At 43.3% G+C, this 25,280-nt stretch overlaps 1 protein-coding gene across 1 annotated transcript; it reads right to left on the reverse strand.

The window, feature by feature from the left end:
- Positions 1-44: 44 nt before the first annotated feature.
- Positions 45-22,457, reverse strand: LOC146186573 (hormone-sensitive lipase-like). The gene is made up of 8 exons (XM_084607285.1): positions 21,776-22,457; positions 17,741-17,977; positions 17,179-17,364; positions 16,554-16,670; positions 15,124-15,268; positions 7,012-7,230; positions 4,164-4,738; positions 45-2,205 (listed from the first exon to the last, which is right to left on the reverse strand). The coding sequence occupies exons 1-8, from the start codon at positions 22,379-22,381 to the stop codon at positions 1,993-1,995; spliced, it is 2,298 nt and encodes a 765-aa protein (XP_084463411.1). The 5' UTR covers positions 22,382-22,457; the 3' UTR covers positions 45-1,992.
- Positions 22,458-25,280: the final 2,823 nt, after the last annotated feature.

Below are 25,280 nucleotides of genomic sequence, written 5' to 3' on the forward strand. Positions count from 1 at the left end.
CGGTCAGCAAAACACATCACGCAAAATAACTATGGACACCTGGGTAAAGGAGTGTTTGGACACTTTATACACCTCTCAAAGTACAAAAAAAACCCACATCTTTGAATACAACAAATACTCTGCACAATACGCTCCCCCACGAAATCAGGAGATATCGTTTTGGCTGTGCAAGCAACAAACTAATGTTAGCTAAGTAGACCTAGTGTACATACAGAAAGTAACCTGCCATGCTGAAAGTGCACTGCGCTCTTTGAGCACAACTTTGAGCAAAATGTAATACTGACTGTGTGTTGCTCATTTCATGTAATAGTAAGAAAATACAAAGAACTGTGACCAGCCATATTTAGTAGTAATGCGTCAGCACGATTGCAACACTAACATTGGGAAAGGGAGAGGGACAATATGAAAAACAGGTTAAAGGCTAAAGAGTCGAAAAGGCATAGAGTCACCACAAGAACTGCAATATTTGACGTCAATGGTTCAAGGCCAAGAAAGAGAAAATAATTCTGAATTGTCACAAATGTTAACCATAACCTCTGGTTTGTTGTGTATTGAGCACTGCTTTCCAAAAGTTCAAATAGCATGAGACGGCTATCAAGATGCTAAAAAAAATGTGACGATAAACCAAATTGAATCACCGAACGAGGCTTTCTTTGTGTAAACCCGACATTCAATTCACAACCTGCACATACCCAAATGTATAAAGTTCTAAATTTTACGCACTATTATGTAGCAATTTGGCAGTGAGTTAATATATCCTTAACAAGAACATTCTTTTCCATCATAAATGCTAATTTTATTGTGCAGCACTGGACGGCCCTCCTGCAAGTGTACTCTATGAGCGTATTTTTATGATGTCCCTTTCTTTCACTACAATTCACAGGCAAAAAGCTATGAATATCTAAACACTATGCATTTATTCTGTGTTGTCAAACATACAAAAGTATGAGTGAGTGTGAGACTAAGTGAACTACCACCAACATCAAACGACACGCAAAGTTGTCAGGAACAGAACATGACACACAAGAAAGGGATGGCTAAATATACAGAAAAAAATAAAATGTGCTCGACTATGTCAACACCATAGAAAAGGAACAAGTGTTTTTTGGTGGGATATGGCATCTTCAACTCGCTCATAATAACACATATCTTCAACAAGGTAACATAGAACGACAAAGGTTTTACGTTGACCCGTAGACAACACTTCTCAAAACGAAAGTGCCGGTTAAGATATTTGCCACGAGTGCAACGAATGTCACATAACACAAAATGTTATGTATGTACATGAGTTGTATACCGACTGTTCAAAGAATAAAATTATTTTGCTAATAAAATAAAACAGATAATGCGTGTGCTGTCTCCTTCACACAAAACACTGCCAGAAATCACGCGGTGTAACAGCTGTCAGCGAGGCAAGCCTCTTGACAAGATCATCGCCAATTATACGGAACGGTCATCCAGCCATAACTCAAGAAACCAGCGAGAAGGATGCGACGTCCCAAGCAGCAGCTTTCAGGCATTATCAAGTGGTAAGGCATTATTATACGACACCCTGTTAATAGCAACACCCTCCAGCAGCAATAGGTAAGCCTTTTCTTTCAGGTAAGAAGCACGCCTACCCATTACAATGGCCACAATGCTACTGTTATAATAAACCTCCAACTATTTTCGGCATCTTAAAGAAAATGCATAGTTTTGTTTGTAAATTGTCAACAATGATATGACGGCTGTAAATACCATAGTCCATTAAAGGCATCGCATGCTGGTAAATTATAAACCATGCGTATGTATATATGTGTATATATATATATATATATATATATATATATATATATATATATATATATATATATATATATATATATATATATATATATATCTTCTGTTCGCCCTCCATTGTATATGAATTCTCTGAGAAAATTAAGTGCCAACTTGACTAATGCACAATGCTGTGCCTGCCAAGCTATATAATAGCGAGCATATCAAAAATACTCATTTTTCGCCCAGTGTCTCCATCTGGAGGGCAGACCTCAGCATGTTGACACAGCACTGGATCCCTTCCTGAGCTTCGTGTCCACGGGGAAAAAGATTGAGAAAACCGTGTGGCAGGTAGTCCAGCACTTTGACGGTTATCTGGCAGCCCAGGTCACGGAGCTTCTTGGCAAACATGACCATGTCGTCTAGGGTAGGGTCAAGGTGAAGGCACTAAAAGCAAAGCACGACAAAAAAAAAAAAAAAGATTAAAAATAAAAAGCAACTGCAGACAAATCACTGCAAATCATTGCACAGATTGTGCAGTCTGTGCAATCAATTAAAGAATTCTCAGTCGCACAAACGAGTGACTGAAAACAAAGCGCAAAAGTACAGAATGAGTTCGTCATCATTTGCGAGGTGCAACCATTGCACTTTCAAAGTGATACTGAGGACAGAAGCTTGACGATACAAACACTGTTAGAATGAATTTCAGTATGACTTGAATGCAGTCGGAGTGCACTGTGTGTAATGTGCAGCATGTCGAATGTTGCAAAACCTCTCCTGCACCATTACGGATGATAAAACATGTAACTACTGCACCCTTGAGCAGTCGGTGCTAGCCAGTACATCGCCAACACAGTGATCGCAAGTCGTGTGCTACGCACTGCAAGCAGTGAGTAGCAGTATGTGACCTGCATATCACTGACGTCGCGATCGCCAGTAAAAAGTAATTAGGTACGCCAGCGCAGATGTAACTGAATCACTATGACTGACACCACAGCTCAACATGGCCCGCCTTTTCCCAGTACCATCATCTGTTCAAGGCCAGCGCGGCAGCGAGATCCACCCATCTTCAGTCGCATGGATGACACAGACGTGGAGGACTGGCTGACCTCCTACGAACGAGAGAGTGCCTACAATAAGTAAGATGACAGCGTTAAACTCACCAACGTCACCTTCTATTTGTCTGATGTTGCGAACTGGTGGTTTTGAAACTACGAAGCTATTTCTACTTGGGTGATCTTCAAAACTAGCCTCACCGAGGTTTTCGGCCGTCCCGCTGTTCAGAAACTTCGCGCCGAACAATGGTTGGGATCTCGGGCTCAGCAAAAAGGCGAAACCTTTGCCAGCTATATTGAGGATGTTGTTGACCTACGTAAACGCCTCAATCCATCAATGAATGAGGAAGACAAGATCAAGCATGTCCTCAAGGGGATTGACGATGACATATATCTGATGTTGACCGCCAAGAGTCCACAAACCATTTCCGATGTCATCCCTTTTTGTCAAAGTTATGACGAGCTCTGAAAACAGCGTCTCATAACGCGCCGTAGCATTTTCTCGGAAGACGTCGTTTCGACTCTGGATCTTCCCGCCTCGCCTCAAGATCGCGCAATGCTTCTCCAGCAAATTCAGCAGTTTGTACTGGAAGAGGAGGTGGCTCGACAGTTGTCTTAGGTCGCCCCGCTTCTACATGTCTACCGCCTGCTTATCGTCAAGACTCCTTGGTGTGGCCATGGGTTCCCTCTTCAAGCTCAGGCCAGTCGACCAAGCTTCTAAGTAGGTATCAGGGCCCTTATCGTGTACTTCAACATCCCCCATTAATTATCTTGTCAAGCCCCTAACGCTTCCCACGGATCTCTGTCGCAGAGGACGTGAAATCGTCCACATCGATCACCTAAAGCCCTACTTCGACCCCGCGATCGTGTCTTCCCCTTAAGCCACCAGGATGGCGTCTTTTCAAGCGGGGGTATTGTAGGACGGATGGCTGAATTTGCGAGAAGAGGAAAACGCGAAGATGAAGAAGACGACAAAGTGGCGAAGACGAAGAAGCTCGCGCCTTCTCTGAGAAATGCCAGCTTTGGCAGCAACAATGTGTCAGTAAAACTACTGTAGAGCGAATTGCTTAATCCGCCTCATTACAAAGCATTTATTCCATCTGAAATCATATCTTCCAATTATGCTGCTTGCATTTAGTGCATCCCTACAGTGCACATATGTTTGCATGCAGCCTACAATGCATGAATACTAATTTGTCTTTTTCATCTGCCGAAGCAAGTTTTCAGCACTAGTACGTGATGTGGTTTTCAGCAAATTCGCCTCCGTATGAAAAATTCATCTGTGACAATGAAATCTGGGCAAACCTTAGCGAAGCACAACCATTTACTCTGCTAGAAATTGGAGCTCACCAAAAAGTAGGTCGGTGGCATCTTGCTCAGCAACTCATCCGAAGCCAGGTATGGAGTCATCAGCGGGTCCTCGGCTCGTGCTACCAGTGCTTCCAGTGTCTGCAGGCGAATCGGGTTCTCCGGATGGAACCAGGGCAATTCCTCACGACGAGTCTTGGGCAGTCGCCTCCTAGAAGAACCAGCGACTTTTTCCAAGCTTTGCTTGCTCATTTCTGCTGCTTTCCGTCGCAGGGATGATGAGAGATCAGAAGGAATCTCAAATATTACGTGCTCCTCTTCAGCACAGAGTTCCAGACCATTTGTGGCTTCTACAGAGGTGTGCTCTGTACCGTTTTTGAGCGAGTCATCTGGCCTTCTGAATTTGGCGACGTCTTGAGACAGCGGTGCTGTTTCCCTTGGCATTTCCATGGATGGCTGATCTGGTGACGGGCTGTTCCCCATTTGCGGCATTTCATTTGCGTCCTTACTAAACTTCCCATCACTCACTAATGATGTTGCCATTGCTGCTTCTCTGTGAGCATCATGTGAGTCACTTGTGTCTGGCTTTTTATCAGGTGACTCCACACCAACGTATGCTGTAACATATGAGACAAGAAAAGGATCACACACATGCTTTATCCTCGTAAACCAGTAGAAGTGACAGACACTGAAAAACCATTGCAGTGACGAAAACCTCATAACCCCAAACCCACACTTGAACACAAAAAATATACTCAAAATTCTTTGCTAAGGGCCGCATGATGATGGTATGAGAAAAAAAAATGGTCGCCAGGAGAGGACGTTGAGAAATTGTGCAATGACTTGATGGCTCTGAGCGAAGCTGCAGCTGGGCAGCATCTGCTAAACTTGTGCCACTGGTGAGCAATATGAATAATTAATTGCCAGCATTTATTTTGCTATTTTATCTGCAAGGTATTCCTGAAATTCTGAATTGACCGGACAGAGGTGCTTGCAAAGAACTAGCAGCGTCATTCACTCAATGTAACACAAGTTTTATCAGCTGATATAGGGAGATTGAGGAGCTTCGTTATGGCTTATAAATGTGAACTAATAATTAATCAGGGAGATAATTGACTAGAAAGTGTAAGAAAAAACTACCACGTGATGCCAGTGAGATTTGAACCTAAAAAAAAATATATATATAATTCCCTATGCTTTCCTTTGTGTCAGCTCAGCAGTTCTTAGCTCTCTACTTATGTGTGTCATCAGCTGATAGTATTCCATACAATAATGTGGACAGCTATGCACGTAACACCGCTAAAGCTAATATTTTGTTAATTTTATTTTCATGCTTTGGAATCAAACAAAATCACATCATAAGACACCGCATGAAGACAAACCATAAAATGATACCAGCATGAAGAATTTCCGTTATCCAATGTGACGCCATCATATTCATACTATTAGGACAGTTTGACAGATGATCACAAACAAGCTTGTCTGCCAGCTGCGCTCGTTTTGCCGGTTCACTTACAAGTTCTATGCGCTGTCTCAATGCTACGTTCCTCGTTCAAACATTATTCATGGCTAACTGGCTCCTTATTACAGTACTTGGTTGTCACTTAACAAAAGGGTTTTATATCTGATCTACATAAGGAAGTACAACAGCAGAAAAGTGTTTCTGCAGCTGGCGCTTATTTCTACTCACAAAACAAGGCCCCATTCTTGCACGGCCATGATGCACAGGACTTTACAAATCCACCTAACCATGCATTCTGCTGTTTCAGCAGTTGCAAAGGTTTTGCTTTGTGCAGACTGTGAGAAAGTTCCTCAATAAATCAAGTGACACAAAATATGTCACTAGGGCATACGCACCAAAGCTTACCGACTAGAATGTCTGAACAATTTCAACAACACACTCCTTACACTTTCGTGTGAAATAGCACGAAAGCATAACGACTGGTTTAGTTTTTTGTTTGTTGAGCAGGGCCATTATCATGTCACTGCCATTCTAATGGGTGTAATTACAAATGCCATGGTTAAACAAAAGACTGCGCAATTTCAGCGCTAATGAGGATAGAAAACCAATATGCTGCAGGTATAATCTGGGTTCTGCTATGCAAAGCTAAAGTTGTCAAACACTGCTCCTCAATTACAGCATCACAGTTTTTTTGCCGTAAAACACAAAAAAATGATGCTGGCACACAGATTTTAGGAAAAGCAGTTGATACACAGGTGTATATTATAGCTCGTGTATAGCTTGTCCTATGCACATGTAAAGCCGTACACTATTTTTTTTCAGCGATTTTTGTAAACAAGCAAGATCAAAGGCCAGCCTGCCTTATGCCTGATGGCAGACGCAAGCCAAGCATTAAATGGTGCCCCGTTAGTAGCATGGCCCTATTTGGTACTGCACAAAGCTGTTCAGCAACACTACGTAATAGCATTGCTTCAGATGCATTAGAGCTCCTGTAGCTGTAATCTTGTGAACTGCAGCAGCCCAAAAACACAAACACATTGGTGCACTTAACACATTGACATACTTAAAATGCTGACATGTTTGACATACTTCTGACCCCTAAAACCACAGACGTATTCAACATGGCACAGTTAGCACAATAACATTTAAATCTACTGCTTAGAGCTCTCTCTAATGCAACTATATCTGCTCTACAAAGGTTCGGTTTTAAAATATCACAGCTTGACTAGGGGAATCAAAGGCACGATGCAAACTTGACTGGTTGGGAATAGTTATGGAGAGAATGCACAAAACAAAGAACGGCTCCTTCGAAAATATAGCAAGGGGTTGGCACTAGATGCATTTTTGCCATACCTAGGATAGCTTCACTTATCTTTCGCTGACAGTAGTCTCAGCTTCTCTAAACATGCACAGTTTCCGAGAACTCACCATGGACGCAAGTGAGAAGGAACTCGAGCGGTATGAGCGGGTCCATGCACGTGAGCACTTTGGACGGAGACGGGTGGGCATTGAGCATGACTGGCGTGTAGGCGCAAAACATAGCATCAGGGCAGCGCAACTGCAGCTGCAGCATCTTCAGGGACAGCACGAGGCACAAATTTCCACCCGCACTGTCTCCTGCCAAGCATATGCGCTCACCAGTCCAACCTGCAAGGCACGTCAAGAGTGATCCGCTTTTCAAACAGCTTTCACAGGCTGAGATAGGAACACAGCACACTATGAGCAACATGAAGGTCTGAGGTTAAGGTCCACAGTCTTCGAAGAACACTAACACCTCTTTACTGAACTGCACTGGCACAAATTAGCAGTTCCATGTCGTAAAACTTCACTGGTGTGTTGATGGTGCACAAAGCCGAGCCATGGCAGAATTTTTTCATCTCTCTATTACTTGCGCATTTACTAATAGCAGACCTAATGAATCAGGTGCCTTAGTAAATTGCATGTCACGAGGCCAAGCAGAAAACAAAGCAATAATGAAGCTAGGGTTGCAATCTGTCCTGGATTTTGTGGAATTTCTTAGACGTGTCCTGTCCAAGTTTGACATTTCTCCACAATTTAGATCTGCTAAGGCTAACGAATACTTGCGGCACATCAAACGTGAATAACATGGACGTCAAGCCGCAATGTTACCTGTGGGAAGTTTGAAAGATTTGTGGACCGAGGAGAGAACTAGGATATGAGAGGACTGGGCTATGGCTTGGCTCTAAGTCAAGCTCAACTTCCATCATAAATGCCAGGGTTCCCTTGTCCACATGCTCAAGCAAGATGTGTTCTGAGCGTCAAATGATCGGGTGAAGCACAATTGTAAGACGATACTAAAATTAAATGTGTACATCTAAATGTGTAAAGGCAGAATGCGTGGCAAGTACAATAAAGAAATGTTAATTTAAACCATTAAAAAAAAAAAATGAAATGACATACTCGAAACAATCTTGTTTTTAATTCTTACTGCATTCTAATTTCCGACACCCGAATGCTTCCCTCCCCTTCCCTCTCCTAATCACACCCGTCTCAACCTCTGGTTGGAAAGTCGGTAATTCTGAATGAAAGGCACTGTTTGCAGAATAAGCATCATTCTTTGCGGGAATTTACAATCCCCTGCCCCCCTTATAATGACCGCATAATTAACGTGCGAGATTACGCAGGCTGTTAAGGAGGACCGCGAGGAGAGGGTACGCTGGTCACCCCCACCGCTGGCTTCCTTCTTTCCTCCCGGCATAACCCGGAGGCCTCTTCTCCCTGGTCAGAGTCGAGGAGTGCATCTGTCGCAACTCGGTCAGGGCTTTTCGGCGGTTGAGCGCAAAAGCACGCAGTTCATGATTTCCGCCGAGGAGACCACCGCCGTCACTGAGAATCGCCCGGTACTTGTGCGCACCTACCGCAACGAGCCGTGGGCGCGGAGACATGCCAGGTGAGCAGAACACTCCTATCACCTCCTTGTGTGCACTTCCCCATTAGGTAGTTTATTTCATCCCCGTACACGAGCGGGACGTTCGCTCTCTAAGGCGGTTGTATTTGAGTGTTGTGTCTTGCCGTGTACTCGAGCACAATAAACTCTGTTCGAGTACGTAACTCGGTGTTTGGCCTCTCTAGCCGGAACCCGCCACAGTGGTGACTTTTCTCAGCACGGGTTGGGGGTCACAACTCTGTCTGCTAGGGCTGGCATGTTGGGGCTAGAAGGCGACTGTAGCAGCCACTCCACTAGTGGAGGAAAAATGCAAAAATGCTCGTGCCCTGTGCTACATCCGTGTACTTTAAAGAACCTCGAGAATCTGAAACTAATCCAGAGCTGCCAAATGCGGCTTCCATCACATCCTACACGCAGCTTCTGGGTATAAAAGAGAGACAGAGGACAACTCCAGCTGAATACCGTTGTTCGTAGCAGTTGGTTATCAGGCTCTACTTTTTTTTTTGGTCACGCTGACATTTGTCACGCAGCAAAATACACATTTGTAAGTAAAAAAATTACATTAAAAAACATTCCTGCCCCTCCAAACTCGTGACCTCTATGGCGAACAAGACCCCGCGACTGCTGTTGTCAAGTGAATGGTTGTGTGTCCTTATAGCCTCTAAGTTGCATGCTCAAAAAATGGTGTTGGCACATGCAGTTTCAATGTGAAGTCGGCCGCTGCTGGGTGTCTTCAATTTTTTCAAGGTTACAACTGCTCCGTTTTCAACGATAATGGTCTGTTTGTGATTAGAATGTGGGACCTTACTGAAAAAAGCCAAACAGAGACAGCTGATGTTGCCAAGAAAACTTCACAAGTTGGGAATGTGTTTCCGACCATCATGCTATCTGATACTGCCTGATACTATTTCTTCCTCTTCTTGGTGTCATTTTTTCTGTTATTGACCCAAGGAGCACAGAAGGAACAAAATGCTGTGAACAGCACGAAAGGAGAATATGTGGCAAAAGCAGCAGCCATTCCAATGAGGTTAAAAGCAGCCACTCCCCACTAACCCTCAGAGACCTGTACAAACGGGTTGCACGAAAAAAAGCGTAACAACTGCAAAGAGGGGTCACGAACGGCAAATGACATGCGAGCTCCGCCGAGGCATCGTTTTGGTGGCCCCGAAAGGGGCCTTGTAAAAAATACGAGAAGGTTGCCGTGGCCACCTCTCAGCTTGAGAAATTCTGAAGAAACGCTGGGGTGAAATTGCCACAAGCATCTCGCACACATGCTTCTCACTGGCTTGCACGAGAAAACCCTATGTTCGTCAGCCTTGCTTGCCTCACGCAAAGCTTGTCAACATCCTTCTCCATGGCATCTAGGTACCCCACGTAGTGCAGTGGAAGGTCCCTCGCAAAATCGAAGCCCCGGAGGAACTGAATCAAATGCAGGGCCTCCTGCGAAGACAACGCTGAGGCAGCTTGCCCTACTGCGCAATCGCTGCTATTGTCATTTCTGCCCGATTTAAACACGTTCGCGGCGATCGTCCCATCAGTGAAAAGTTCTGATGTTACCAATGCATCGTCCGCATCCTGTCTGATTCAAACACGCTCGTGGCGATCGTCTCATCAGTGAAAACTTCTGATGTTACTAATGCATCGTCCGCATGAAGAAACTCTTCGAGTCGTGAAGCATCCTCATCGACTGCGAACGAACGTTCTGGCATCGCTTCATCGGTGGGAACTTTGCCAACATCCTTCTCCATGGCATCTAGGTACTCCACGTAGTGCAGTGGAAGGTCCCTCGCAAAATCGAAGCCCCGGAGGGACTGAATCAAATGCAGGGCCTACTCCTGCCTCCTGCCACTCCTGCCTCGGAAAAAGCACGCTTTCCTAAAGCAGTTCCGCACTGCAGGAGCGCCAACTTTGGACCAAGCACCAAATATATACTGCACTGCCATCAGCAGATTGATTTTCAAGTCTGGCTGCTCCCTGCTTCTTGAACGCGCGGCTATGTCCATTAACAAGACTAACTTGCTCAGGCGACGATATGTCACCTTAAAATTGGCCGGGGTAAAATCACACCGGGGTCCATGGGCTGCAAGCCTGCCGCAACGTTCGGAGGCAGGCAAAAAACTTTCATGTTTGAGAGCAGCGGGGATTTTTCGACTTCCCAATGACAAATGCGAGCACTTGTCACTCCCATTCGTGTTGGCTCACAAAAACACAGTGAGGCACAGCTTGCTGTTTTTGCCGCCCTTGCACGTGTCACCTTTCAGTGCATATGTCTTGGAGGGCAACACCTGGAAAAACAGCCAAGGAAGAGTGCAGTACTGTGATGGTCCCATGTCAAGGCAGCCGTGGAACCGAAGCTACTGCTACAAAAGCGTAACATCCTGTTGGCTTGAACCTACAGGTACTTCGAAATAGACCTCACGACGCAGCACACCTACCTGGCAGATTACGGGAACGGCTTCCGTGCAAAGGCGGTACGCAACCAGAGTGTCCTCAGAGCCAAGGCACTGTGGTCATTCATTAGGATAGAAGTACTGTGCACCATATGGAAGTCGGTGATGTTACCTGGACTGATATATGCAAATGCAGTGTTGTGTATCACGTCCGCAACGCAGGAATTTATAGAGCGAAGACAGAGAGAGGTGGGACGACAGGCAATGGGAGCCCATCGTTCATCCCCCAACGAGGCGGTGCAGGGAGATTTCGAACGTCATCCTTCGACTGAGAGCAGCAATAGCTGAGAAAATGAGTAGGACACACCAACCTGAGACAAAAACAGAAGTCAGGTAGGCATAACTTATGCATAATTCTGATGTAAAAGCATTCCTGAAAAATTCTTTGGCTCTGGACTTGGTGTTTAAAACGTGTTTCTGCAGTGTAAGTTCCATTAGGCTCAGTGGCACACTTCAGCTCGTGTAAGCCTGCCACAGGAATTGGGCAACGGCATACTGCGAATGGCATTGAAGAATATGACTGGACAGAGCGGTTGCATGCAGTCTGTGTGAAGCATAGTGAGCATTTTGCGAATCTTTTCCAGGATGTGGCAACAAACATGCAATTTCTATTGTTCAATTTTTACTGAATTACTAGAGAGCCAGCTTTAAAACAGCCGTGAAGTTAACAAAAATAGCAGCACAGCTGCAATATTTGATATCTCCACAACTAAATTATTTCTATTTTACTCTTCAAAACATAAGCATCAAAAAGCTTGTAATTGTAATGATCATAAAGTTTACAAAAGCTTTCATCACTCAAAGATAGGCACAATGACTAATGCTTTCAATAAACTTAGCAGGCCTGAAATCTCAAAATTTATCAGTACTACTCGTATCACTGAGAGGTTTCCTACTGGTGTGATTTAAAAGTAAGCATCACCTTCAACAGTCAATAGAGCAGAAATTTCAGTGGCTCTTTATTCACAGAGTTTAACATACTCCAAAATTAAAGAAGTTTTCATGTCAGACTTTGCTAAGGTTGCAAGTTAAGAAAAGGTCACAAAACCAAATTCTAGAAAGAACCATAAATTCCATCAGCTGCTATGGATTCACTATGTTACTTTAAAAGAAAAAAAGGGGAGGAATTACAAAAAACATATATAAATGCAGCTACAAGAAAATGGTGCTTAAAATTTAGATAAATGCTGTTAACTCTTAATTCTCCCTTTTTAAAGAAATAAAAAAAAAGCTGCCACTTATACAGAGCAAGGAACTCCTCACATGTCAGCTTGTCTCACAGTTTTCTGACCCATAGTGCCATTGACTCAACTCAGGCCACATACCAGATTATTGCCCAGCATTTCTACTGTCAAGTTTATCAGCCAATTAGAGGCAAAATGTGCTCAGACACATTTTGTGTCATTCACTCCTTAGTAGATTGCAATGTCTTTATCAGTTTCCTGCCTTTGTAGAAAACCTTGCTGAAGTGCATCTGCTTGCAGCCCCTATGGGACATGTCAGCTGATAACACAGGCTCAACTGCTCCACTTATCCCAATACAAAGGGAACCAGATAAAAGATAAGGCTACATTTACTCCTCAGATAAACTGTCAGAGAAAAAGTAAAGCACAGGTAGTACAAAGTGTGGCCACAAATGTTAATATATATTCTCGATATGCAAAATTAGATATTTTCCATACAGCATGCTTCAGCTTTATCGGCCATCCAGGTCAATAAATGAAATGGGACAACAGCACTGTTTATAAAAATAACATCACAAAGATTTACCTTGAACAGAATATAAAAATCCAGGTTAACTCATGTGAAGGAAACAGGGCAGAAAATAAGATACTGAAGCTCTTCCTTTGCCCCCCTTATAAGATAAGGTCCCCAGGTGACAGGTGGTCGGAATTACTCTGTAGCCCTCCACTATGGCCTTTCTTTCTTTCCGCTTTCACTACCACTTTCCTCCCTTCCCATATGGTGCCGCTCAGGTGTCCACGAAGTGTGACAAATACTGTGCCTTTCCTTTTCTGTAAACCAATTAATTAATTAAAGCTTCTCAATGAGAATCATTGCTATAGAAGATAATTGCAAATATAGTTTGCATTCCAGCATGGCCCCAACTCTACGGCTATTCTGCAATTCCTCTGCCATGAAGAACATCCTATGAGAGGGGCACTGTCCTCTGCTGCTCCGCTTGATCTAGAAATATGAATTTTAATCCAAGCAAACTTGATGCTTTATTTCTGTGTTTTGGTGTGAGACTTACTAAACATACTCTGCTAGAGGCTCTGTTAACCAAAACATTGACATCTCATTAGACCTACAAGCCACATCCCCCACAAGTATAAGACATTGCGATACTCTTGATTACTTTTTCAAGAGTAATCTGATCTCAGGCGGCAGAACAATGAAAAAAAAAAAAAAAAAAAAGTGCCAAGTGCAACAAGAGAACAAAAACCAAAGTATATTCCACATTTCTCCTTATTTGTAGTTGGTACCTGAGACGTGATAAGGGAGAAACAAAAGAGGTCTATGAACCGCATTTCAGATTACCAGGAACGCTATGTCGGCTCTGTTTATGCAGGTTTCAGAACAATATTTTCCTTCCAGAAGCACACACGATATGCATCCCGATCCTCTGAAAAATTATTTCGCTGTTTATTTCACTGTTTTTACCATGATATGGTCAGACTTATGCAAAAAGCTGAAAGTGATAAGGAGGTGAAAAACATTAACAGAAGGTTAGACAAGATTGAACTATTCAGGTTTACTATATGCTCTGCAATATGCATGGTACTTAAATATTGACCCGGCAAAAATCCATGAAGACGTGAGATACTGAAGGCTTGCAACAGTAAACATGTGCAAGGTTGGAAACTTCGACCAACTGGAACTTGCACTGGGAGACTAGCATTAAACTTCCTCAATACCATGCAAAGCATGCAAAAAAAAAACAAAAACATACACACATGTACATGCACGCACATAAATACAATGATCTAGCAAGCAAAGAATGAGAAAACAGGGAGCAAAGTTTTGCAAGAATCAAAGTGACCAATCACTGCTCTGAAACAAAATGTTTGGTTTAAAAGAACACCTTAATGCTCTAATATAATACAATAAAGGAAAAGTAGCAAGCACAACCGCATTACTGAAACCATTAGTTTGACAGTTGGCAAACCAGAATGGTTGCAAGAGAGTACCTTGCACCAACACGTGCTGAACAATGCCAAATGTGTTTAAATGCATCCCATACCTTGCTAGAGCAGCCTGACCACCTATTTACCAGATACTTCGCCCACAGATAGCACTCATGCACAGGAAACATGCTTCATGGAAGATAAGAGAACAACCACTGTACACCAATAGCAATAGAATTCAGCAGTGCTTGCCATGAAAGACACATGGCTGTCAATTATGTAAAATATATTTCGTCAAGGCCATTATGCTGACCCCTGTCTAGCATGTATCTTCAGATTTAGTTTTTCTTTAAGGGGGAGGGACGAGGGGGAGCAGAGTGCTGTATTTCTTTCAGTTGCAAAATGCATGAAGGGGTACATAGTAGTGCTTGAACAATGCAAGCACTTCCAGGACATTTATTTTGGGGAAGCGGGCACCTAGTCTTTTGGGCCTGCGCTTGGCTACATGGCCGGTGCCTGGAGCCGAGTTTACACACTAACAAAGAAAGGAAAAGTCTTGACTCGATGAAGCAGTGAACCAAGTGCTCATTTATGTCAAATTGCTGAGCACATATGTGAGATCCTGTGCAGTGCACATCTTTAGCACCACCTGGCACTGCACCAAAGAGCTCGGGTTCATTAGAGCCGATATTCTTTCATCATGACCAATGCGCCTAAGCTTCCATCAAGCTCCAAGCCTAAACCAAATGGCTTGCCACTTAGCAAAGTTCTGATTGGTGCAAGCCTCACATTTGAAACCTCCATTAACACAACCTTTTAAAAAACTAGGAAAAACATACTTTTCAAACCATCTGTACCGCAAAGCTCACTTTAATGTCACTATTCTTCAACTTTCTTACTGCGCAAGACTGAATTCATACTATGCCTTTCATGCTTCATTGAAGCCCAATTTGCACAGGATGAGAAGCTGTATATTGAGAGTTAAAAGCATTTATTCATTTGTGCAGCAATACCCGAGAGAGAAACAAACACAGAGGGACATGTACATACGCACCCAACTTGTGGCAGTTGTTGAGAGCCCAGCCATATACAAAAGTCACTTCTTCCAAGGCTCTAGGGTATGGGCTTTCCGGAGCCAAGGAGTAGTCCACCGAGAGAATTGGCACATTGACCAGTCGGGCCCAATCTTTCAGGTATATCTGGGTAAGGTTCATGTTAAGAGCACAGCAACAAATGCTACTGAAAACTAAATACGTTGCAGTTTGGCCAGGGTAACCAGCACTGAATTTTTTTAAGCACTTCACCGTGTATAAAGTTTTTGTCTAAAAATGAGCCAAACAAATTGAACTCAGTATGCAAAAAGAAAAAGAGCTCTTGCCAACTCTTCACTCTTTTTCATAAGTTGAGATAACCCTTTATAAGGGGTCAAGGTTTCCAGAAATAAAATTATAACTATAAAAAAATTAAGCAAGAACTTGTGTCATGCACGACACAATTCCTTACCCACAATATGCATACTTAACGCATGGGTTTTCAGGCAGTATTCACCCACCTGCACTACCGGAGTCAAAAAGTTAGCTACTTTCCAGAATTCAAGTTGGCAGCACAAGGAAAATTATATACAGTATATTATATACAAAATTATATACAGTATATACAGTCCTTACATCAAACTGAACTTTTGTTTTCTCAAAGCAAAAAGTAAACATATACATAACTGCATAAGATTTTCCTTGGTGGGAATTCTTCACCCTCAAGCCCCATGAATGCTTTTCACATGCTCAATTTAAAATATTTCAATATACAGGTGGTATGTGTAACTGGCAATAAATTAAAAGGTTCATAAGGCTGTAGTCATAAATAAAGATTTTATGCCATGAAGTGTACTCAAGCATTTATACACTGCAGTGAGATATCCCAATCACTGCACTTCCACACAGCCATAAGCTCTGCAGGGGTTTCCTTTAATTTTTTTTCTGCGCAGGTATTTAATACCTGTACCTATTTTTACATTTGCATGTGTCACCTGTTATTCCTTTATTATGCTTTGTGATTCTACGATAAAGCCAAGCCTGCTCGCAACAAATCCATCAGAACAGCAAAATCAGAAAGATGTGATCCTCAGAATAAATCTTTCTTTATTTGCAACCAACTTCTCAATGCAACAAGTCCTTTCATAAAAAAAGTGATAACATATACCTATTAACTCTTTTAAAGGCAGACAATGCTTCCTGCACCGAAGCAAACTTCATTTACACATGTACATAGCTCATACACAGCAGTAAATAACCAAGAACACATAGTTTTCAAATTTATTCATCTTTGTGCCATGAAACCATGAGACAATTTTATATTTGAGACCTCCTAAGGTACCCAACACATCTAACTTTTATACTACAGAGGTAACATTCAATATATCTAAATACAAAAGTGAACATGAAATATTTAAATGTGTAGTAAAGGGTTTGCTTCGTGCACACACACCTCGTGGGACTCAGCAGATTGTGCAATGAAACCACCTCCATGAAAATGCAATATGAGGCCATGAGACGGGGGCAGGACATCCCCAGAGTTGACAAGGTTGCTTGGCAACAGTGATTGCTGAAGACAAACAGAGCAAAGCGAGAATGAGCTCAGACCTTCAGATCATGCCAAGTATGTACTGCTTATTATCTAAAGGTGAAAGTTGCCGGCACGGATAAGAGGTGCTCTGTCACATGCCTGCACCACATCTGATTGAACCGGAACCTTCCTGGCAAAACAAACAAGATCTCACAGCAAAACTAATGTGTTTTGACGGCGCTATCCTTATATCTTACTCTACCTGTGGCAGAAGCCAAGTGCGTGCCGAATGAATTGACAATAGAATTCAAACAGAGAGAACATGCATATTTACTGACAGCACAGTCCTGACATCCTGCAATGGTGTCACGGGACTTGAACTTATGCATAAACAATAATGGCAGCGTGCCAACTCAAACCTCCGTGCATGCTCACAACGGTTAGAGAAGTTGTGCACACAGGGTAGCAGTCATAGCTTATCTAGCATAAATTTCACTTAGACAGAAACAACTCATTGCAAACAATTAAAAGAATGGCGGCCCCTTACCATTCCTTCTCTAACAGCAGACGACAGGAGTCGACATCGTATGGGAGCTGGAGGGCCATGAGCAGAAGGAATCGGGATTTCCACCACAGTGGATGGCTCGTCAATTTTAGGCAGACTTAGGCGCTCCAGAGGAACCACCACATCACAGCAAACTTGAAGCGATGAAGAGATAAGCTTGTTCACTTTCTACAGGCCAGCAATAAAGGATAAAGTGTTACTCATGAAAGGAAGCATAAAGAAAGAAAACTCATACAAAATGGATAACTAACAACTCCTTAAAGTAAGACCAAGCAATTCCATCTCTACGCCAGCATTACAGCAGTGATTCACATTGTGCTCCTAGTACTTGCTACCTGCTTTCCCAAGGAACAAATTCAAATGCCTGCCACAAATGAATTTGTTGTTACAAGGCATTAAAGACAAAGGCTATTTGTGCTAGGAGTTCTCAACAAAAATGACAACTGTTTCTCTGCACATCTATTGAAATAGCCAGAAAAGAAAAATAACTGCAAGTGCCCCAGGTCAGATTAAGAGCAGCTCGCTGTTGAGAGAGAACCCATACCTTGAGAAGGACCTGCTCATTGAGTGACCACATGGCTTTGAGGAAATCAGTATGGACATTCTTGCGCATTTCCACCATCTGCTTGGCTCTCAGCTCAGAATCCATGCTGTACTTCCCAAACCTCCAGATCAGTGCTGTGGTGCTTCCAAAGCCACTGCCGGACTGGTAATAGTGGTCCCTGTATGCTGACAACACTGCATGACCCTTGCGAAGCGTTTTCCTAATGGCATCACAGAACTGGAAGAAAGATATGAAAGTGCTGTTTGCACCGTGCAGCCCATGTGCCAACAGGGCTGCACACGAGTTCACCCACCGCAAAATCGCAGATTCCATGTAACCGTTGATTACTTGTAAATAAAGGATTTGCTGATTAAACATACTCAGATAATGATGAATGACTCCAGATTCATTTCAACCCGCCAGTTATCTCTAGCATGAAAAGGAAGCTAAGTGCACAAGCAGGCTTACATTTCATTTCCAAAATCAAAATGAGGGCACCGCACCCAGCGCTGAAATGGAAGTGCCAGCTATCAATCTATTGCGACAGTTCAACCAACTGTATTGACAATATGTAAACATGAGCAATCAAGCACTGAAGTATACCTATACTATAATCAATGTTCACTTCCATCTTCCGCAGTTTGATAAAATACAGTGTGGAAATGTTTTAGTCCCAGAACAGGAATGAACCCATAACCAACACATACACCTATACAGCCAAGAGTTTATGAATGATGGTAGCTATCAAAAAATTTTAATTTTGACATATCTAAAACGTACTGCTTGATATTTAACGCTGCGTTGTATGTAACTCGCACAGACGCAATAAGGCTCCATAATTTCCATTGAAGGGCATATGGAAAGGAAGAAAAAATTTTCTTTCTAACGTAGCCCCCTATAAAATCTGAGAGAGAGAGAGAGAGAGAGTAAACTTTAATTGTTTAACGAAATAGCGTGGGTGGTTTCCTCAGTCCAGGATACCATTGGCCTGGGCTGTCTCCCGGGCCCTGGTGAGCAGGCTGCGCTGCTCAGAGAGACCCATGTGGGCCAGCTCTGCCTCCCACTATAATATCTGATTGCTGTGTTCATATTTTGTGTGCTATGCCCAAGGCTACACTATCACTCTAGGTACAGTCGGCACTTACGAAAATATAATCTTGCAGCAATCATCACCATCGTCATTCTATTTTCCTTAAAGACCCCGCTTGAGGGTGTTACATAAGAAGTGGGTTCGCAAAATGCAGGTTTCTGCAGTACTCGTAAATGCTGACGGACATATTATGGTAGCGACAACACTAGAAATTCGAAAGCTACTCAACGATTGGGAAAACAGCCAGCGTTATGCCGGTATTTAAAGAAGGTGACTGTACACACGTAGGGATGCAATTACAGTCCAGTATCTTTATAATTAATTTGCAACAAGATACCCGAGCATGTCCTCTACTCTAATCTAACGAAGCATTTTAAAGAAAATATAACTTTTCTTCTTGAGTTTTGATCTAGTTTTTCATGTGTAACACAACTAATGGAATTTATGCACAACATTGCAGCCAGCTTGGACTATACAGAACAAATAGACGTGCTTTTTCTTGGCTCGCGGAAAGCATTTTGTCATCTTGCATAATCAGCTTCGCTTTAAATTACCATTCGTGAGCATTCCTCAACATATTCTAGGCTACGTAAAGAAGACTTACACATAAACAAGTTGTTCTAAATGGGGTGACATTGGGTCCAATGCATGTATTATTGGGAGTGCCTCAAGGCTCTGTACCTGGAACACTTTTATTGTTCATAATAATGATACAGTAGTAGGCCTTAAATCTACTGCTAGTGTATGCTGATATGTGTTTTTTTGTCGCATGACCTAGTAGAAGTGTCCATCTGGTGCAGCCGGTGGCAAATGACTCCGAATATTGGAAAATGTTATCCTGTACAGTTCACACATAAAAAAAAAAAAGGTTCTCCAGCTTAATATACATAATATTGCATTCAATACCACAGAACATGCCAAATACCCGTTTTCTGAGACGCTGAACTGGTCTAATCATGTCGACTTAATTACTGCAAAAGCTTACAATGTCCTTCACTTTTTCTAACAAAATATAAAGGATCCTCTATCATCACTGAAGCCAAATTTGTATCTACTAGAGTTGGGCTTATATTAGATTATGCGTGTACAACCTGGCACTCACATCGCACACAAAAAACCTCATAGATAAAATAGAATATGTGCAGAAACAAGCAGCTTGATCAGGAAATTATAATTTCACTGTCAGATGACCTGAAATACAAGAAGGATTGGGCTACAAAACTCTCTTTTTGCACAAAAAAATCCTAAGACTGAAATTTTTCACAGTATAAATGAAAATAAAACTGGTATTGATAAAACACCGTTTACTGAGCTGCATTATGTCTCATCTACCAGAGACCATGCTAATAAAACTTGAGCTTATCAATAAAGTTTCTAAATATATATTTTTCGTCCCACAATTAGAGATTTGAATGAGCTCCTTAATAAAGTGATGGCTGCATCTAGTATTGAAAATTCACCTGAGAGTCTTATTCACTGAATGTTATTCATTTCTCACTTCTATTTTATTATTATTCAACGAGTTACTGTATGATTTGTTAGTTTTGTTTTCCCCTATTGATGTTTTCCAACGCTTATACATTACATTCACTTATGTATTCCACTTTGTGGCCCCCTGTATTTAAAATCTCCTACGACAATGGCATACAGGCAATATAGTTAAGAGTACTGAGTTCCTTGGACGGCCAGAAGATCAAATCAGTCGATACTCTCGACCATAAACCCTGACTGCTCATTGGAGGGTCAAATTCTAAAGTTAAAGCTCAGCTACTTTGGTCATCTGATGAGAAGAGAGGAGTCGTTGGAGAAAGATTTGATGTTAGGAAAAGTTGAGGGTCACCGGAGAAGGGGTAGGCAGCGAACGCGATGGTTACATGGCATCCTCGAGGCACTCCAGATGAAGTTATGTGATGTTAGGAAGACAGTGAGAGACCGGAAAGCATGGTGTGATATGGTCCATAGGGTCACGAAGAGACTGAACTGAACTGAATAAATATATAAATATTTCACTCGGATAACAGAAACTGATTTCAAAGCCTCTGAAGTACACAGGAATTTGGCAAAATCTTCACAATTGTGTTCTAAGCAAGTAAAAGCGCAGCAGTTACTACGGTGCCAGCACAATCCAACAAAAGATACGGACTGCTTTCAATGATAGCAATATTTGACTAGGGAATGGGTGGGAACACAAATATGAGCATGGTGGCCAATGCAGAAATCACAAGATAGCACAACTCACAGTACATACGGCTAGATACTGGGCAAACAACCTGAAAATCTACTCATCCGTTTTAAACCCAAATACTGACAGTCTGGCCAGGGCAAAGACATCTTCCAATATGACAAAAGTAGCAAGAGGCGATTTTCTGATCAAGTACAGATACTGATATTAAAATGCTGCTTGTAATCTTTGGCAAATTACTTAGAGCAACTAAGGCCAACTCCACACTCGCCAAAAGTTTCAAAAATGCATACAAAAACCAAGCTTAAGAAACCACCGCAAATTAGTTCACGTTGGATCCGTTTACGCTAAGCGCATTTCAACATGAGGCGGATTAGACTCTGACCGAAAGCGCATCCAATTAGAATTCTGCATGATATGCGGGGAAAAGCCGGACCATTTATCACTCATTCTAGAGAAGCGAGGTAACTATTACCCTGAGCGATTAGTCTAGTGACGTTCGTACGTGTTTCAGTACGTGACAAGGAACTTTTCCTAGCAGGTGTTGAATAATTAACCAAGAACAGCGAAGACTCCGACTCCGAACATGAGAGCGTGCATGCTTTTTGAACACAAGCTTTCGTCAGATGTAGCTGGCATTCGAGAATTATCAAGGACAACATCTCCTCGCAGAAGAGCTGAGGAAAATTAAAGGAAACTGAATGTGTCCGTCCGTAACATAAGATCACCGCCGGTACTAACATTGCGCCCACACATCACTTACGTAGAATCCCATGCAGCGGCCGTAGAAGCTTGTGGGGTCGAAGCTGTCAAACTCCGTGAACAAGTCATTAAACGTCATGCTCTCGTCAACGAACAGGCTCCCTTTCTCCGTGTGCTCCATCATTTGCTCCAAAATGGAAGTTCCAGCTTTGATGCCGCGCAAGACGCCGACGTGCTCATCCAATTCCTTGGCGAAGCTCTCCCCTCGAAAAAACGGTGAACTACGCTTAATGTGCAATGCTCTACACAGCTTGGTGGCGAGCAGAATGAACCTGTCCGCCACTGTAATGATGCTTCGAAAGCCATTTGCAGGCGTCTCAGAATCAAAGTCAAATAAATGCGCAGAGCTACGGATTCTGTAGGCAGAGCTTTCAATACAATGCAACAGTTCCTGCATCGAGTTTAGGTGCGCAAGGATCTTACGTCCCGTATCGGACTCAACATCTCTGAAGTATTCGACATTCGCGCGGATCATTCCTTTCAGCATCTCGTAGAGTCCGGTGCCTGGCCTCCCGATTCGTGACATGTTTACGAGACTGCAGTTCCCTGGTGCCGGATCTTCCCTGCAGTCCTCAAGGGTTTCGGAATCACTGCTGCAGCACAACATTTGCTTGACATGACAGAGCGGCACGAACCTCCAGATCCTGTTTTCTCCGTCCGGAGACCGAAAGCAGAGGGAAATGAAACGCACGGAAAGAAAACGTGCTATGTGCAGAGGGTGAGTGCGAAAAACAGAATGGGGAAGGATGAGCGGCGAACTTCACCTTGCGGCATTTTCCGAAACTACTCAACGCGGTGGCCGTGGCTGCGGCCGTGTCAACGCATCGATCTCGCACCGAAATAGCTTCCCCGCGTAATGAAGTGAGGAATAAAGTAAAGGAAAAGAAAAAAAGAAATTGAACGGGAATTGCTTCTCCGCGTTGATTGATTCGATGTCCCGATGCTGGAGGCATTGGAGTAGAGTTCCTTATTCTTCCCAAGAACCAAACTTAGCCACGGCCAGTCTCGAGGGAGAGGGCGCGCGCTAGCGCTCTCTCCCTCGAGACCGGCCGTGACTTGGCAAATGCGCGCCGTGATAGAAAGCCGCGCGGATAGGAACAGCTAGGGAGGTTTCGATATGAAAAAGTGAAAGGAGGCATTGAGAACTCAAGGAAACAATTAAGCGCAGTATTTCTAGAGCCCTGCAATTAACTATGTATACATCACTTCCGAACTAATTTTATTTTTTACCGCCTCGGAGTCATTAATCGAGATATCACACCAATTGATCGCAGTAGTAAGGGGTTCGATCCCACGACCACGGCGTACGTACACCGTCCTCGATACTATATACTCAGCAGTCAAACATCATGATATCTTGAACACCCGCGCGGCAGGCAGCTCATGCTATTCTGAAATGAATTATGTTCGCATGAGTGCAATTCGCATCTACACCTGCCGAACCAGGACCCGTATTCCGAGTTTGCGTAGTTATCGAAAGTGTCGATATATATATCCCTGACCTCGAGTAATCTGATTGGTGGATTTCCACTCGGATGACTGGAGGTCACGTGAGATAGCGACACTTCGATAACGACGCAAACTCGGAATACGGGCCCAGAGCATCGCTCCTCCTCCGCCTCGTCGCCATTGTTGTTGTTGTGGCTGTAGGAAGAAAGAAAAGAAAATGCACGGGCCTGCTACGGCTCTGTACCTGAGCCATCTCCGCTGCCTCGTGCGGACAGAAGAGAAAATAGACAAGAAAGAAAAAAGAAGAGGGAGAGAAAGATGTGCGCCGCAACAACAGCCGTCGTCCACCACCACCGAAGCGGTGGCAGGTGCAATGACGGCCAACAACAAATAATAATCAGTGGCAGGCTAGCGCCCGCCGCAAGCGGCGGTGACCTACCTGTCCCAGCCCCATCAGGGGAAGCTTGACCAGCAGCTGCTATAAGGCGCTTAACGGCTTAATTGTGGTTCACTTCCTCAGTCCAGGGATAGATGATGTGATGCTTGGGTCGTCAATGTCAACACTCTGTTGAGTCAGGCTGAATCGGACAATATCCTGCTGACGTAAACCAGCGCGAGGCCTACTTCGCTATCCATAGGTTACGCAGTTGTACCAGGTTTGCAGTCGAGTCCCTAGAGAGAAGCCTGACTGGCCCATGCTGATAACGCATACCATGGAGCGAGAGTGGGCGAAGCTGGCATCGGCAGCCAAGAGCTTACACTCGTTACCTAGGTTAGGCTGGGTTTTACCCTGCCAATTTTCTTCTGTTTTTCAAATGCCTTAATTCTGGGAAGTAGACAGGAAGAATATTGTACAAAATTTGCTCCCTTCCCTACCTGTGGACAGGCATCTTTTAGCAGACCAAACACAAAAGATGCGCCTTCTGCTGCAGTTCCACTTCCAATTTCTTTTCTTCCTACTATACAAGCGTCTTCATATATCCTTCCCTTACGATGCAGTTGTGCCCACCGACAATGAGATAATTTCCCTTCCTCCTAGAATTGTTTATCACTACGTCATGTCATCTCGATGGTGTTTGCGGATTCCATTAGAAATAGGAAGAACTTTGCAGAAATTTCCATAAACTGCAAAGTACTAAAGAGCAAAATTGACACATGCACTTGATAATATTGCTTTACAGTGTGCCGGAAGCATATGCGAATATTTGCAGCTCGACTTACAGGAGCAAAGTTATGACATAAGAAGCCAATGGCATTGTACCGGTACAAATCTAGTCTAGCTGCTTTGTTGTTAGAACAGCCCCCATTGGTGACAAAAGAGCAACTGATAAGTGCACTCCTTCTAAAATTGTGGGCCATCAGCTGTACTACTATCAAAGGCTACAAAGGGAAGAGAAGGTGACGGGCCTTTGCACCCTGCCAACGGAAATGGGCTATTGAGCATTCATATTGGGCATCGTTAAGGGTGAAGGGAGAAAGGGTGCAGGATCATTAGTGGCGAGGTGGGCCACCCGCTATGGGCCGGGGACAAAGGTCCCTTTCTCTCCCTCCCTTTTCTGCCTAGCCTCTGCTATAGAGTCACAGAAAGTTGTCTGTAAGTATAGGCAAAGTATAGTGGACACTTGCAGCAGTTCTGGAGCACCAAGGTCTGGACAGATGAGGATTGTTGTGCCTGTCCCATCCGAGAAATCTGGAGCACCAATGATTCTAAACAAGACATACTGCAATATATGCATGTTGGGTGGGCTGTACCTTTTATACAGAGACTGTGTGTATCCTACCCTTAAGTAGTTGCACTTAGTACACAAGAGAAGCAGCACTTTAGCAAGAATTTGTAACATGCACAACCGCTTAAAAAATGTCATTAGAGTGAGGCGTTGGCCTAGTTAGTATTACAGAATGAATGAAACAGGACAAAAAACAAAGTTGTAGTGTTCGTCCGTGTTCCTAGCGCTATTTCGTTAGTTAAAATTATTGTTACAGCACTGCAAATTTTTGTAAAACATGTGCGACCCCCTCCTCAGTGCCTGTGTAATTCTCAAACACAAATTCTACTC

This window comes from Amblyomma maculatum, chromosome 6, assembly GCF_055883805.1.
Source record: "Amblyomma maculatum isolate TAMU_Amacu chromosome 6, ASM5588380v1, whole genome shotgun sequence".
NCBI lineage: Eukaryota > Metazoa > Arthropoda > Arachnida > Ixodida > Ixodidae > Amblyomma > Amblyomma maculatum.

Excerpts from the sequence above, each read along its gene's own strand:
- LOC146186573 (XM_084607285.1), bottom strand. The coding sequence starts at position 22,381 with ATGTTGTGCTGCAGCAGTGATTCCGAAACCCTTGAGGACTGCAGGGAA. Across the intron at positions 17,978-21,775 it reads GCCGCTGCATGGGATTCTAC|TTCTGTGATGCCATTAGGAA; the intron begins GTAAGTGATGTG and ends TCTTTCTTCCAG. Across the intron at positions 17,365-17,740 it reads ATGAGCAGGTCCTTCTCAAG|AAAGTGAACAAGCTTATCTC; the intron begins GTATGGGTTCTC and ends GCTGGCCTGTAG.